The 16,947-nt window shown below is 40.2% G+C and overlaps 1 protein-coding gene across 2 annotated transcripts in view; it reads right to left on the reverse strand.

Moving 5' to 3' along the window:
• Window positions 1-16,947, reverse strand: part of Ide (insulin degrading enzyme) — a 113,154-nt gene that overhangs the window by 68,650 nt on the left and 27,557 nt on the right. For both annotated transcript variants that reach the window (XM_017802334.2, XM_008849620.3), the window contains exons 2-4: window positions 12,162-12,346; window positions 10,240-10,447; window positions 4,115-4,284 (exon numbers count right to left, since the gene is read on the reverse strand). In XM_017802334.2, coding sequence (XP_017657823.1) covers window positions 4,115-4,284; window positions 10,240-10,447; window positions 12,162-12,346 — 563 coding nt within the window. The remainder of the gene's footprint in view (window positions 1-4,114; window positions 4,285-10,239; window positions 10,448-12,161; window positions 12,347-16,947) is intronic.

Here is a 16,947-nt window from a genome sequence, read left to right on the forward strand (position 1 = left end):
AAATAATTTATTATTTTAATTTTATGTGTATGAGTGTATTGCCTGTATGTGTGTAAGTGCACCCATGTTGTGCAATGCCTCGGACCCCTTACAGAGAACCCGGGTTCAATTTTCACACCCACATGGCAGCTAACAACTGTCCATAACTCCAGCTCCAGGGGAATTTGCCACCCTCTTCTGACCTCCCAGGGCACTGCATGACATGTATTCACTTACATACACGCAGACAATACACTCATACATATAAAATATAGTAAATAAATTAGATTTTTTAAAAATCTGAACAGATTTCCAAGATGGTCAATATACATAAACAGGTTACACTTCAAACTAATGTTTCCAGGGGATATGATACCCACTTCTGTCCTCAGTGGGCATTGCAGGCATGTGGGCATTGCATGTACATACATGCAGGCAAAAACATTCAAACACATTAAATAAAATAAATCTTAAAGAAGACTGATGCTTCCTTTTAAGTACTGATTTCCATGTGTGTATTCTAGTCTCTAAGCTCATCATTCAGTAATACCACCAATAAACACATTTATAAATTCTTTAAAAAATGTCAATCATGAATCTAATCAAATACCTGCTAATAATTTGTATAAACAGAGTCAGGCTGAAAATGAATAAAGGTCTAATAAAACCAAGGCCAGGAGTGGTGGTGCACGCCTTTAATCCCAGCACTTGGGAGGCAGAGGCAGGTGGATCTTTGTGAGTTCAAGGCTAGCATGGTCTACATAGTGAGTTCCAGGACATCTGGGGCTACAGGGAGACCCTGTCTCAAAAAGACAAAAAACAAACAAACAAACAAACAAAAAACAAAAAAGATGTCTACAAAACAGCACAGAGGAAAAGCTTAAGATTGGCCATGGCAATGACTTTTTTGGGTACCAGATCACAGAGTCAAGCTACAAAAGCAACACAAATGGAACACATCAAATTAATAGAACTCTGCATAGCGGAGAAAACAAATCAACAAAATGAAAAGGAAATCTATGGATTGGAAAAAAAAATCTGTATGACAAATATGATAGATAGTTAACATCCAAAGTTTATAACAAACTCTCACAACTCCATGGCAAAAAAACAAATACCCTGATTAAATTATGAGCAAAGAAGCCAGATGTAGTGATGCATGCCTGTGTAAGAAACATTAAATATCAGGCTATGGGAGGGTGCCATCTGGGAAGTGGGTGTATATTTGAATAAGATGGTTTGGGATGTTCTATGTGATATACAAACACACAGACACACACAAAAAAATCAACAATTTTTAAAAAATGTATTATATTTGAGGAGGAAGCATGGAAACTTGTCATGTTAATTAGTAAACATTACCACTGAAATCTACCCGATGACTTTATAGACATACAGTGGTGCCAAGGATCCAAGTGCAACCAATTATGACTAGTAATAATTAGATACACACAGATTAGAGATGCATGTGCCAACATTTCAGTGTTAGTAGCAAAAACAATTGAGTCTTTCTGCAAGGAACAACATATTCTAAAATGAAATGGAGATCTTTTTTAAAGGTTAAAAACTCATTCAATTTTACGTCTTACAGGGCTTATACTGAGTTCAATATTATATAACTGTATTAATTCAACTGTGAACCTAGAAACTTGTAGCCACTTGTAAAAGAGTGAAAGCTCTTGCTCTGGAATGTGTTACTGAATATGTTAAAGCTGTAATGAAATGCTTCTTCTAATCATGTAGTTATTAAAAATTAAAAAAAAAACATTAAATATCAGTCTTTTCTGTCAAACCCTGTAAAACTTTGGTTTAGAACTAGGAATTCAAATCTTTCAATACCCCACAGGCCTGTAAAACTATCTCTGCAAAAGCCCTCTGCATTCAATCCTGAACCTGAAGGTCTGGGGTGGCTGAGGCCTTCCACACATGTAGCAAACACTCATACAAACACACACCATACACATGAATAAAATAAAACCTTAAAAAAATATACACACAGAGACTGAAGCAGGACAGATGGTATCTCAAGGTCAGCCTAAACTACACAGTAAGTTTGAGGCCACTGTAGGCTACATGGAACTGCACAACTATAATCACACTATGTCAGAGGATTAGGCAGGAAAGCTATAAATTCAAGGCTAGTTGGGACTACACAGCGAGGCCCTGTCTAAAAACAACAAACAAAACCAAGCCAACAAATTTTTTAAAAAACTAAAAAAAATAACACTCTAGGTAAGTGCTTATTAGCACAATATTCAATAAAAACCAGCAAGATAGGAGGGAGAAGAAAACAAAGAGATGATGATCCTGGAAAATTAAGCCCAATTTTACTCCATCCCAGTGACATCCTAATGAGTTTGCCTTGCGTCCCCACCTAAACGTCAACCCTCTTAGTGCAGACACTGGTTACACCTTTTTACATTTTCTAATATTCTTTACATTCAGAGATATAAGAAAATTATTTGTCAACTGACAAAGAAAACATGGCCCCATTTGTAACCTTGAAACTTAATCTTACCTTGCTACATCAAATAAGATTATATAACAATAAAGGACATACACAATTAAAAAAAGTGTCACCACAGCCCGCCCTCAATTTCCCCCTCCTCCCACTTGTTTTTCATTCACCACATCTCAAGGACTGCCTATTTGGTTTTCCCACCCACTATGACTTCCTCTTTTATTTCCTTCCCAAGTGACTACACCCAGTTGTTCCCAAAGCGTCTATGAGGTCATGTTTGGAGAAACAGATCACTCAAGAAAAACCAGAACTAAGTTGTCTCCTTTCCTAGTTCAAAACTACTTGTGAAAATACTCAATTGTTCCTACTCTTATTTCTGTGGACAGGGAAAACAACAACAAAAACCCCAATCAAAACCCAAAACAAGTCAGGCGTGGTGGCGCATGCCTCCAGAGGCAGAGGCAAGTGGATCTCTGTGAGTTCAAGGCCAGCCTGGTCTACAGTGAGTTCCAGAGCAGCTGGGGCTACAGGGAGACCCTGTCTCAAAAAGACCAAAAAAAAACCCAAAACAAAACATGGCAGACTGACTTGAGAGATGGCTCAGCAGAGGACCCCAGTCCAGTTTCCAGCATCAAGGTCAGATGACTTACAACTGCACCATAACTCTATTCCAGGGGATATGACACCCTCTCTGGCCTCTGCACGTACATGTGCATACACACACACAAACACACACACACACACACACACACACACGACTAAAAATAAATCTAAATTTTTTTATTTTTATTTTTTTATATGTATGAGTGTTTTGCCTGCAGGCATGTAAGTGTATTACATGTGTACAATGCCCTTGGAGGCCAGAAAGGGGCATCAGATTCCCCTGTAACTGGAGTTATGGATGGTTGTTAACTGCCATGTGAGTGCTGGGAATGGAACCATGGTCCTCTGCCAGTGTTCTGAACTATCTTTCCAGCCCTAATAAAAATAAATCTTAAGAGGACAGAAAAAAGGCTTCCAATTCATCAAAAACTATAGAACTAAAACTAAAGGCATATATGACAGAGGAAAAGCCACATGGATTCAATTTTAGAGAAACATGGTAGCTAACAACCTTCACAACTACAGTTTCAAAGGATCTGACACCCTTTTCTGATCTCCATAGGCATTGCATGACATGGGTGCACTTACATACATGCAGGCAACACTTGTACAAAAAAGTTTTTTTAAACATAAAATTTTATAAACCTACTAAATATATTATCATTGTTTTTTATACATTTTATAATAACTGAAGTATTCTTTAAAGCACAGTACGCTGGTGTGATGACACATGCTTGCAATGCCAGCAGTCAGGAAGCTGAAGCGGGAGGACTGTAAGCTCAAGGCCAGCTTGGGCTACATAGCAAGAACCTGTCTCAAACAAGCAGATAAACAAACCAACAAAACAAGGGATTGGGGATGTAGCTTAGCTGGTACAGTGTTTGCTAACATGCACAAAGTCCTGGTTAGAAACCATACACAACTCTTTATTGCTCTGCTCCAGAAATATTTAGACTCCTTTTTGAATGGGATTCAAGTTGGAATGGGAAATTATGAAAGTACTATGCAGAGAAGAGACAGGATTAAATGAGTTCAAGGAGAACTAATGCATGAAAATCACTGTTGACAGACCTGTCCCAAATTTGCTGAAGGGGTGTTTGGGATTCCCTGTAGCTTTTTCCAACTGGAAGAGTCTCCAGGCATCATTCATCACATTCTTCTCATGTTCTGAATCCACTGCATTCACCTCTCGGTCTTTACAACTTGCATCAAACAAGGGGCATAGGAAAAACTGAGCAAACCTAAGGGTACAAAACAGAATTAACAATTTGAGAACTGTCATTTTATTTATTTATTTACTTATTTACTTATTTATTTATTTTTTTGAGACAGGGTCTCCCTGTAGCCCCAGCTGGCCTACCAGGCTGGCCTTGAACTCACAGAGATCCACCTGCCTCTGCCTCCTGAGTGCTGGGATTAAAGGCGTGCGCCACCATGCCCAGCAGAGAACTGTCATTTTAAAAGAGCAGTTTTAGGCCAGGCATGGTGGTACATACCTGTAATCCTAGCACTTGGGAGGCAGAGGCAGGTGGATCTCTGTGATATCCAGGCCAGCCAGGTCTGCATAACAAGTAGCCTCAAGTCAACTGTGGCTACAGGGACATCCTGTCTCAAAACAAAACAAAAATAAAAGTTTTAAAAATATTTTTGAGGGCCAGGCTTGGTGGCACACGCCTTTAATCCCAGCACCTGGGAGGCAGAGGCAGACGGATCTCTGTGAGTTCAAGGCCAGCCTGGTCTACATAGTGAGTTCCAGGACAGCTGGGGCTACAGGGAGACCCTGTCTCAAAAAGGCCAAAAAAAAATTTTTTTTGAAAGCTATTCATTAATATGAGTTACATAAAATCAAAGAACTTAGGGCTGAGGATAGTTCGGTGGCAGAGCACTTGCTGAGAATACACAAGGCCCTGATTCAAACCCCAGCACGGGAAAAAAAGAATTTTTAAAAAGCTTTTAAAATTAGCCAGGCATGGTGGCATATTCCTTTTAATCATAGCACTCCAGAAACAGAGACAGGCAGATCTCTATGAGTTCAAGGCCAGTCTGGTCTACATAGCAAGTTCCAGGTCAGTCAGGGCTATGTAGTAAAACCCTGTCTCAAAAAATAACAAATAGGGGCTGAAAAGAGATGGCTCAGCAGTTAAAAGCATGGGGTGCTCTTGTGGAGGACCTAGGTTCAATTTCCAGCACCCATATGGCGGCCCTAAAGGTTCTGAAGCCTATAAACATCTTATTCACTATACCTCAGTATAGCTATCAAAGAGGCTGTTATTACTTGATATTTATTTTAAGTGCACAAATTAACATGATACTGGGTTAAGTACTTTATACAACCAATCCAAAAGTAAAATCCATCTGTCTGGAGTTGTACAATCAAATATGTATGAAACAGAGGTATTTAAGGACACAGAACCTCCTTTATGGACCTCAATACATTAAGGCTGATGAAAGGCCTAGGTAAAGAGTCATGTCTATGACACAGAATAATTAAGTTTTAAAACAAATTAAATAAAGCCAGCAGGGCATGGTGTCGCACACCTTTAATCCTAGTGCTTGGGAGGCAGAGGCAGGTGGATCTCTGTGAGTATGAGGCCAGCCTGGTCTACATAGTGAGTTCCAGGCCACCTGGGGCTACAGGGAGACCCTGTCTCAAAGAGACCAAAAAATAAATAAATAAATAAATAAAGCCAGTTGTGATGGCACATACCTACAATCACAACCGTCAGGAGGCTGAGGCAGAAAGAGAGCCTGGTGTTTAAGACCAACCTGGACTATACAGCAAAAATACCAGGTTACTGATCTGGCAAGACCATGTCTCAAAAAAATTAGTAATTATAATTACAGTAATGCTTTTTTAAATTCTATTTTATTTGTATGAGTGTTATGCCTACAAGTGTGTAAGTGCACCTATGTTGTGCTGTACCCAAGGAGGACAGAAAAGGGCATCGGATCCCCTGGAACCAGAGCTACAGATGGCTGTTAGCCACTATGTGGCTGCTGGGATCTGAATTGGAGTCTTCTGCAAGAGCAGCCAGTGCTCTTAACTGCTGAGTCGTCTCACCAGTCCACAATAATGGTTTTGGGGTTTTTTGGGGTTTTTTTTTAAAGTCTTTTTGAGACAGGGTCTCCCTGTAGGCCCAGCTGTCCTGGAACTCACTATGTAGACCAGGCTGGCCTTGAACTCACAGAGATCTGCCTGCCTCTGCCTCCCAAGTGCTGGGATTAAAGGCATGTGCCACCATGCCCAGCCACAATAATGTTTTATAAAAAAAAAGAAAAAAAACTACTACTTCAGGGGTCTAGAGAAATAGTTCTGTATGAGAGCACTGGCTACTCTTGCAGAGGTCCTGTGTTTGGTTCCCAGCATCCACATGATGGCTAACAACTTTCTAAAACTCTAGTGGCCTCTGCAGGCATTGCACACTGTGATGCACTTATATACATGCAGGCATGACACCCATACACATAACAATAAATAAAAACTTTAAAAAATAAAAGCAAATAAATACTTTTTTAAAAGATTTTTTGGAGCAGTGGGAGAGAGGTGACTCAGCAGTTAAGAGCTCTAACTGCTCTTGCAGAGGACTTGGGTTAAATTCCCAGCACCCACATGGCGGCTAACAACTGTCTATAACTCCAGTTCCAGGTGATCTGATGCCTGCTTCTGATCTCTGTGGGCATTGCACAACACGGGTGCACTTACACACATGCAAGCAATACACTCATACACATAAAAAAATAATAAAAAAAATTTTGGGGGCTAGAGAGATAGCTCAGTGTTTAAGAGCACTAGCTACTCTTGCAGAGGACCTAGGTTGGGTTCCCAGCACCAACATGGTGGTGGCTACAACCATCCATAACTTCAGTTCCAGGAAATCCAATGCCATCCTCTAGCCTCCACACTTACTGCACACACATGGTATACTTACATACATGCAAACAAAACACTCATATATATATACAATTTTTAAATTTAAAACAGATTTTATGGGGGCTGTACAGATGGCTCAGCACATATGCTTGTGCCACCTCTCCAGACCCTTAAAAAAATTACTCTTCTATTAGTGGATTTACTTCAAGCATGTAGCAGACATGTCCTCCATACAGACTATCTATAACATGAATATCTGTTGCAGTATTTTCAAAGCAGGAAATACAATTCAGCATATGATCCCATGGAACTCATTAATAAAAAGTTTCTAGAAATACATATAAAACATGATTGGCTGAAAATCTACAGCAGCAAAAGGATTGCTGAAAATTTGAGAACAACGTGGGCTACACAGTGAGACCCCAAAGTCAGGAAAGAAGGAAAACTGACCAAGAAATTAAATGATGGGGCAGTGAAATGGCTCAGCAAGTAAAAGTGCTTATAGCCAAGCCTGACAATCTGAGTTCAAGTCCCAGGACCCATATAGTAGGAGGAGAGAACCAACTTCCACATGCACAGCACACACATGGCCTCTCCCACCCCACAATAAATAAATGTAATTTAAAAATTAAAATAAACTGGCCTAATGGAGTTTACTCCATAAAATATTTTCAAAACAGCCTCAAAAGTGAAATAACAGGTTTAAATAGTCTGTATCTGAACTAGGGATATGGTTCAGTGGATTTAGCTCAAGGCTAAAGAGCTGAATTTGAATCCACAGAGCCCATGTAAAGTTAGATTCGGTGGCACGAGTCTGTAATCCCAGCACTCCTCTGGTGGGATGTGAGGCAGACAGCTTAGTATTCTAGTGTTCACAGCAGCAAATGACAAGAGACTCTGTTTCAAGAGGTGGAAGGCAAGGATCAACACCCAAAGTTGTCCTCTGACCTCCACATACATGCTGTGGCACCTGTGTGTCCGAACATGAACACATGAACACACACACACACACACACACACACACACACACACACACAGAGTTTTGTTTTTAATTCTATATCCACTAAGTATCATTGAGACGTTTCCCTAGAAACTAAAAAGAAAACAGACTATTTAAGGTCTAACATTCTGGAATGCATGTTTGAAGAGATCCGACACTGTCAGAGGTTATTCTTTGTCATGTGCTTTAGGTGCAACTCCAGTTAGAATAAGAAGGGCTAGTGAAAATCTTATGAATCAATACAATAGTTTATAGGCCTAAAGGCTGGTCTGAAGTCATGGCATTATTCTCATTTTACCATGAAGTAAATAATATGACATCTCTCATTACTTTTTCTGTTTTATAAAACATGGCAGTAGGGTGTTGGTTAAACTAGCTCTTTTATTTTTTTTTTAGAAGAAGCATTTCATTACAGCTTTGACATATTCATTAACAGTTTCCAGAGCAAAGATACATCTCTTTCAAAAGTGGCTATAAAATTTTTAGGTTCACTGTTGAATTAATACAGTTATACAATATTGAACTCAATATAAGCCCTGTAAGACATAAAATTGAGTTTTTAACCTTTAAAAAAGATCTCTATTTTGGGCAGGGTGTGTTGGCTCACGCCTTTAATCCCAGCACTCGGGAGGCAGAGGCAGGGGGATCTCTGTGAGTTCAAGGTCAGCCTGGGCTACATAGTAAGTTCAAAGACAACGAGAGAGAGAGAGAGAGAGAGAGAGTTTAAAGTCATCAGGTAGATTTCAATGGTAATGTTTATCACCTCTACTAATTAACATGATGTAAATTTTTATACTTCCTCCTCAAATAAAATTTATTTTTTAAAATTTGATTTTGTGTGTGTGTGTATGTATATCACACAGAACATTCCAAACCATCTTGAATTCAACTATACACCCACTTCCCAGATGGCACCCTCCCATAGACACCCCCCCCAACTAGAGCCCTTATACTCTTGTTATCCCTGCTACTGTCCGCTGTGATGTCATCACCCCCAGCCGTTCCCCACTACTTGTCCATCTGGTGAATCTAGTCAGCCTATCTAAAGGTCTTTATTTTAGGAAGGTCAGCTGTTCCTCATCTAGCAGCAATCAGTTGTCAATATTCCTTTAGATAAGATTGGGGTCTACTGTTCACTTTCCCAGTTTTATGCTGGGTTACTATCTAGGAATCTCTTGGGCCACCCTGGCCAACAACTCAAAAGAAGGTATCTCTTATCTGGCATTGTTGCTTGTTATGTAGCCTTTAGATATACATATGGACTCTTATGAAATTATGTTGGTCCATTTAATCTTTGGTTATACTTTCCTTTTGGGAGTTTAAGACCATACAGTTGGACCAGATAAACTGATTTATTTTTACTCTTAAGGTTGTTTGAGCATCTGTTCCTCAGGGGTCACATGGGCTTGGGAGGAGCCCCTTGGCTCCTTTCTTTTACCAGTTCCATCTATGTGAAGATAAGTCAAAGGTCCTACTATGCCTGCATGAACCAGAAAGGGCATTGGATTCCTTGGAGCTTGAATGTGGGTGCTGGAAACTGAACCCAGACTTGCAAGATCAGCTGGTGTTCTTAATCATGGAACCACCTCTCTAGCCCCCAAGTTTAATTTTTTAAAAATATTTTGTTATTTCTATTTTATTTTACACATATGAGTGTGTTGTCTGCATATATGTAAGTGCACCCACGTCTTACATTTCCTGTAGATGTTAGAAAAAGGCATTGGATTCCCTGGAACTGGCATTATAGACAGTTGTTAGCCACTGTGTAGGTGCTGGGAATCAAACCCAGGTCTTCTGCAAGAGCAGTCAGTGTTCCTTAACTGCTGAGTCATCTCTCCAGTCCAAAATATCTTTTTGAAAAAAAAAATTATATTTATTTGGGCATAGGGAGAGGTGCACACCATGGCATGTATGAGGCCAGAGGGCAGCCTGTGGGAGTCAATTCTCTCCTTCTGTCTTGTGGGTCCTAGGGATGGAATCAGGTCATCAGGTTTGACAGCAAGTGTCTGTGTTTACCTGCTGAGCCATTTCACCAGTCCTAAAATATCTTTTGCTAAACTATAAAACTATGATATCATCTCTGTCAAAAAATATTACTTTTAAGCTGGGCATGGTGGTGCACGCCTGTAGTCTCAGCACTTGGGAGGCAGAGGCAGGTGGATCTCTGTGAGTTCAAGGCCAGCCTGGTCTACATAGCGAGTTCCAGGATAGCTCGGGCTACAGGGAGACCCTGTCTCAAAAAGCCCCCCCCCCCCAAAAAAAATTACTTTTACTAATAGGAGTAACTGCACAAAATTCAGTAATTTGCACAGCATTCAGTATTACCTGTCCAGGGCACCTTCCAAGTGTTCATGGGAAACATCAAAATAGTAATTGGTATGCTCTCCACTAGTAAAGGCATTTGAACTTCCGGCATGCTCACTGAGAAACTGGCTGTATTCATTTTCTTTAGGATATTTCTTAGTTCCCAAAAAAAGCATATGTTCACAAAAGTGACTTAAGCCAGCAATATTTGGAGGATCTGACAATGAACCTGAAACAGAAAGCATATATATAATAAATCATTTTAAATGTCAAAGACTAGTAAATGGAGATGAATTATGATTTGAAATTTTTAGCATAGTTACAACAACACAATCGAAAGTTAAGCAGAGGCTACTCTAAAATAGTATTCTTTAGAAGGTAAATAAGTAATTAGAAGACCTAGATTCTAGTTCCTCCCCTGGATATTACTCAGCTAGTAACACTAGGCTCTCTGAAGAGCCCAGGTTTGGGGATTAGCAGCTCTACAATTGGAAAACTTTGCTTGTTTCTATTTTGAGATAGAGTCTCCCTATTTACCCCAGGCTGGCCTCGAACTCACAGAGATCCACATGCCTCAACCTCCTGAGTTCTACAAGTGTGAGCCATCACACCTAGGATAGCTGTGAACTGGAAGCATTAACACCTTACCTTGCCTCACTGGTACTTCCTATTTATACCTTAGAGTCCTTTGAGTACAAGTTAGACATTTGCGGAGCACTCTGCATTACAATAGCAGTAGTTATTTGTCATTGTTATCTTCCGCTCAACTCTAAACTGCCACTGAATTAAATAAAGCTATTAATTTATTTAGTGTGTACATGTGTGGTATTTTTCAGACCGGTTCTCTCTGTAAGCCCCCCTATGTAGACCCAGCTGGCCTGTCTCACAGAGCTCTGCCTGTCTCTGCCTCCAGAGTGCTGGGCTTAAAGGCGTGTGCCACCATACCCAGCAACTTTTTATTTTAAAAAACACTTATTAAAAAGAAACATTTTCTCAACAAGTGTATGTGTGTATAAGGAATAAGAGAATAGGCTGAGGGTGGTGGAGAACATTAGTAATCCCAGTACTTAGGAGACAGAGGCAGGCATATCTCTGTGAGTTCAAGGCCAGCCTAGTCTACATAATGAGTTCTAGGCTTCTGCCTCATATTGTGACCTTGTCTTAAAAAAATGGGGGATGGATAAAAGGATTAAAGTGACATTAAATGTAGAAAAAATGTGCACACAACAATCTGTAAATCTGCCATTAAAGATACCAAAATGGGAAAGTAAGAGTTGTTACTGTAGGGGCTGGAGAGATGGCTCAGTGGTTAAAAACACTGGCTGTTCTTGCAGAAGACCCGGGTTCGAATCCCAGCACCCACATGGCAGCTAACAACTGTCCGTAACTCCAGTTCCAGAAGATCTGACAGCCTCTTCTGTCCTCCGCAGGCATTGCACGACACAGGTGCACTTACCTACATGCAGGCAATACATGTATACACATAAAATAAAATAAAAAAATATTTAAAAACAAAAAACAAGTGCTGTTACTGTAAAGAACAGAAATGAATTTCCTTGCTGCCAGGTCACCCAAGGTGGGAACTTAGCAGGATGGTCTTAGTAAATGAAATAATGAGTTCCAGGCCAGGGCTAAGAGTGAGACCCTGTCTCAAAACAAACATCATAACCTGGAGCAGTGCTTATACCTATAGTCCCAGCACTTGGGAAGCAGGATGATCATGTCAATTTTAAGGCCAACATGGGCAACACATTGAAGTTTAGGGCTGTATGAGCTACTGAGACCCTGTCTCAAATCCAAAAAAAACCAGTAAAAATAATAAAAATAAATACGAAAGAAGTAGTAATTATAAGTATTACAAGTAGTAATATTGAGTCCTTACACTCATGGCGAGTTCTAATAAATGCTGTCAACATCAGGCCATTCACAAAACACAACTGTACCTATGTGCACATCAAGTGCAGCTGACGACTTGTCCGTGGTGGGGTCACTGATGAGGAGCACTTTGATACCATTGGCCAGTTCCAGTCCCCGATACTCTCTTTTATCTTCAGGAGATTTGACAATTTGGTCTTCTATTCTCTGGATAGCAGGATTACTCATTTTGCTGTAAGTCTTTTTTTGGAAACTGGAAAGAAAAGGATATTTGTTGCATTGTGACTCTTAAATAACAAACAACATGAAATCATATACTGCCCCAATACCTGCTTGAAAGTTTTTCTGGGGACCGAGCCCCCTCCCCCTTGTACAAGCCAAGCAGGTGCTCTCCCCTGAGTGCCATCAGGTTCTGGAGGAAACATTTTATAGCCTATTTACAGGGTGCAGTCATTCCTCCTCAGTCTACCCCTCATTCTTTCCAAAAGTTGCTAACAGTGTTGCTTTGTGAAGCCATATTTGTATATGGGCTAGCACATCAATGGGGATTTGACAAAGGGATAGTTGAGCCATGAGCTAGTCAGTTCACTGGCCTGGAGCTGGGTTTTTAACTACGAATAACTATTTTCAAACACATTCTAGAGGTACCTGGTAGAGAGTGAGGTAAGAAGTTGTGTAAGAATTATTACTGGATTAGCCAAAACATTGTTCAGTCTGATGACATTCTAAGATAAAGCAGATCTGGGATTTATGAGTCTTACATGCACATGCTCAAAACATACAAAATCCCACCAAGAACAATGCTATGAATCTTTTAAAATATAAAGAGACATGTGCCATTCTATGAAAGCACCAAAAGCCAGAATGTAAAATAAATAAAAAGTTAAAAGGACCTCAAGTAATTTTTGTAATCTGCTGAAGAGTTGACTGCCAGAACAGAAGCAGTCTGGCAATCCTAACAGATGCCAGATAAATGATCTTTCAAGGGGCTCCTCTGGTAGTTCTTTCCTTTCTTCTCTAGGAAGGCTAGAGACACAGTGATGGAAAAGGAACTACCAGCACAGAGAATCCTTCAGGGTGTGTGTTGGTATTAGTGCACTGAAGGGATTTTCCAGAATTTGTGGTATGTGTGATTTTGAGGGTTTTTGTTGTTGTTGTTGTTGTTGTTGCTGTCGTTGCTATTTTAGAGTAGGGTAGATGGTATTTTTGTCTATACTGGATACTGCTTCAAAGATATATCATTAAACTTAAACTATTGGCTAGTTTACATATCAACCAGGTAAACCCCAAAACATATCTGAAATGACAGAGGAAAAATAAACCTAGTACATTAACTTCTTATTTAGAAGACAAAAGAAGTGGGTTTGACTGTCTTAAAAGATTGACAGCCTGAGGTGGGGATATAGCTATGGGGTTGAACCCATGCTTAACATGCATGAGGCCTTTACTGTGATCATCCACACTACAAAAATAAAAAGACAAATAAACGACCAATAGCCAGATTTAAAGGTAAATCAAAGGGACCATAAATAAGCATACAATTATTTTGGATAAAATATTGTGTTGAAACTTCAAGACATGGGCTTGGGAGATGGCTCAGTGGTTTAAGTGCTTGCCAAGGAAGCATGAGGACTGAAGTCTGGATCCCAGGAACCCAGGAGAAAAAGCCAGCTGGATGTGATGGCCCATCTGTAATTCCAGCCTTAGAAGGCTAAGACAGGGGATCCCCAAAGCAAGATGGCTAATGAGACTATCCATATTGGTGAGCTCTAGATTTGAGAGACCCTGCTTCCTTGGATAAGATGATTCCAGACATCAACATAAGGCCTCCACATGTACACATACAACCCCCCACATGCCCACACACATGCAAAACATGCACACGCACACATCCACATACATGAAAATGGAAATAAAACTTCAAGACATTAAAAGTCTGATTTTTATTAGAATTCATTCCTCTGTAAAATTATCTATAATTATTTGTATGATCAGATTAAGGGCTGATGAACCAGAGAGATTTGCTCCTATTAACACTGTTCCATATACCTCTTCTTTTCAAAAATGATAATTGGATTTTGTTTGGCTGGTTTTTGTTTTGTTTTGTTTTGTTTTTGTGAGATACTTTCTCCATACACAGCCCAAGCTCGTCTCAAACTCAAAAGTCCTTCTGCCTCAGTCCCCCATGTACTGGAATTATAAGTGTGTACTCATGCCTGACTCATACTTGGAATTTTAAAGATCAATACTGTAAGTAACATTAAATGTATAATACTGATTTTAAAAATTAAATGCTTTACATAGATAATAACCTTGCCCTATTTAGAGTGATAATATTTTTTTTAATTTATGTGTATGTATACTACATGTACACAGATCCCCTGGAACTAGATTTACAGGTGGTTGTGAGTTGCTTGATATGGATGCTGGAAACAGAGCCCAGGTGCTCTGCAAAAGCAGTTAAGTGCTCTTAACTGCTGAACCATCTCTCCAGCCCCTGAAAATAACTTATTTAAAAAACAAACCATAAAATTCAATACTGGGACTGGGTAGATGTCTCAGTCTAAAAATGCTTGCCACACAAGCATGAGGAACTGAGCTCAGATATCTAGCACCAACATAAAAGCAAGGTGCTGGATGTGGCAAACACTCTGTAACCCTAGCTCAGAAGGTGCAGAGAAACATGGATCCCTAGTCATTCTATCTGAATTGGTGAGCTCCAGGTTCAATGAAAGACCTTGCCTCAAAAATAAGGTGGAGGGCAGGTGAGAGAGCTCAGCAAATACAGATAACTGTTGCCAAGCCAGACGGTTTGAGTTTGATTCCTGGGATCCACATGGTGGAAAAAGAAAACCAACTCCTGAACGTTGTCCTCTGACCTCCACACACTTGTGTTCACACACACACACACACACACACACACACACACACACACATAAATTAAGGTGGAAAACGACTATAGAACACACCCAACATCAACCTCTGGTCTCTACACACATACATACACACACACACACACACACACACACACACACAAATACACATGTGCATATTCACAAACATGTATGTACACATTCATACACATACACAAACAACACACAAATATTGACTTTTTTTTAGTATAAGGCCACCACTGAAAAATTCAAAAGCGGCAATTTGGAAGTGAAAAGTCTGTTTGGGGAGACAGGCTTGTTTGCATGGTTTTCTGTTTGTTCATTTTTGGTGGAATTCTTTGTTATTTTTGTGTTTTAAGATTGTATTCAAGCCAGGCATGGTGGCACACACCTTTATCCCAGCACTCGGGAGGCAGAGGCAGGTGGATCTCTGTGAGTTCAAGGTCAGCCTGGTCTACATAGTGAGTTCCAGGACAGCTGGGGATATAAGGAGACTCTGTTTCAAAAAGACCAAAAAAAATATATATATTATTCATGTGTTTATATGTATGAGAATGTATGCCGTGTTCCTACAGAGGTCAGAAGACAGCATCTGATCCCCTAGAACTGGAGTTACAGGCAGTTCTGAGTCACCCAATATGGGTACTGGAAACTGAACTTAGGTCCTCTGGAAGAACAGGAAGCATTTTATTTATTTATTTATTTATTTATTTATTTATTTATTTATTTATTTTTGGTCTTTTTGAGACAGGGTCTCCCTGTAGCCCCAGGTGTCCTGGAACTCAACTATGTAGACCAGGCTGGCCTCGAACTCACAGAGATCCACCTGCCTCTGCCTTGTGAATACTGGGATTAAAGGCATGTGCCACCATGCCTGGCTGACTAGGAAGCATTTTTTTAAAAATGTGTATGAGTGTTTTGCCTCCATATAAATAAGTATACCATGTGAGTGCAGTGTCCTGGGGGTCCAGAAGAGGGTGCTGGATCCCCTGAAACTGGAGTTAGAGACGGTTGTTAGCCACCATGTGGGTGCTGAGAACTGAATCTAGCTCCTCTGCAAGGGCAGCCAGTGTTCCTAACCATTCAGCCATCTCCAGCCCCAAGGAATGGCTCTTAACCTGATCCATCTCTCAAGATCCTCCTTTGATTTTTTTGAAACAGGGTTTCCTGTAACCCAGGCTGGCCTCAAGCAAGATTATGTAGCTAATGATGACATTGAATCTGCTTGATTTTACTTCCCAAGTGCTGAGATCATAGGCACGCACCAGCATGCACCACCATGCCCTGGCGAAAAGCCACTATTAACAACTATTTTTTACTATTTTCATTAGCCATAAGGCAATCTAATTGTCAAAGAAAGATGGAAATAATCAAAACTTAAATTCTAAAAACTGGTATTCAGGGCAAAAACACCACCTCAGGATAACAAAAGTGGTCTATTTAAGACTCCAAATAAGGGCATTGGGAACCTCAGATAATGGTTGTGCTAAATACCTTTAGTTGTCAACTTGACACACCTGGATAGAGGAAGCCTCAATTGGGAAACTGCCTCCATTGGACTGGCCTGTGGCCATGTCTGTGGGGTATTTTCTTGATTTTTTGTGTGATGTGGGAGGGCCTAGCCCACTGTGGCAGGTTGTTCTGCATTTTTAAGAAAGCTGGCTGAGGGGCTGGAGAGATGGCTCAGCAGTTAAGAACACTGACTGTTCTTGCAGAAGACCCAGGTTCGAATCCCAGCACCCACATGACAGCTAATAACTGTCCCTAACTCCAGTTCCAGGGGATCTGACAGCCTCTTCTGTCCTCCACAAGCATTGTGAGACACGGGTACAATTACCTACATGCAGGCATAACACTCATACACATAAAATAAAAATTATTTTTAGGACATACATATTTATAAAATATTACATATATATCATCTATGTCCACATATAACATATATATGTGGTATATGTAG

Source organism: Nannospalax galili, unplaced genomic scaffold (assembly GCF_000622305.1).
Source record: "Nannospalax galili isolate Female #2095 unplaced genomic scaffold, S.galili_v1.0 scaffold384, whole genome shotgun sequence".
Classification (NCBI taxonomy): domain Eukaryota; kingdom Metazoa; phylum Chordata; class Mammalia; order Rodentia; family Spalacidae; genus Nannospalax; species Nannospalax galili.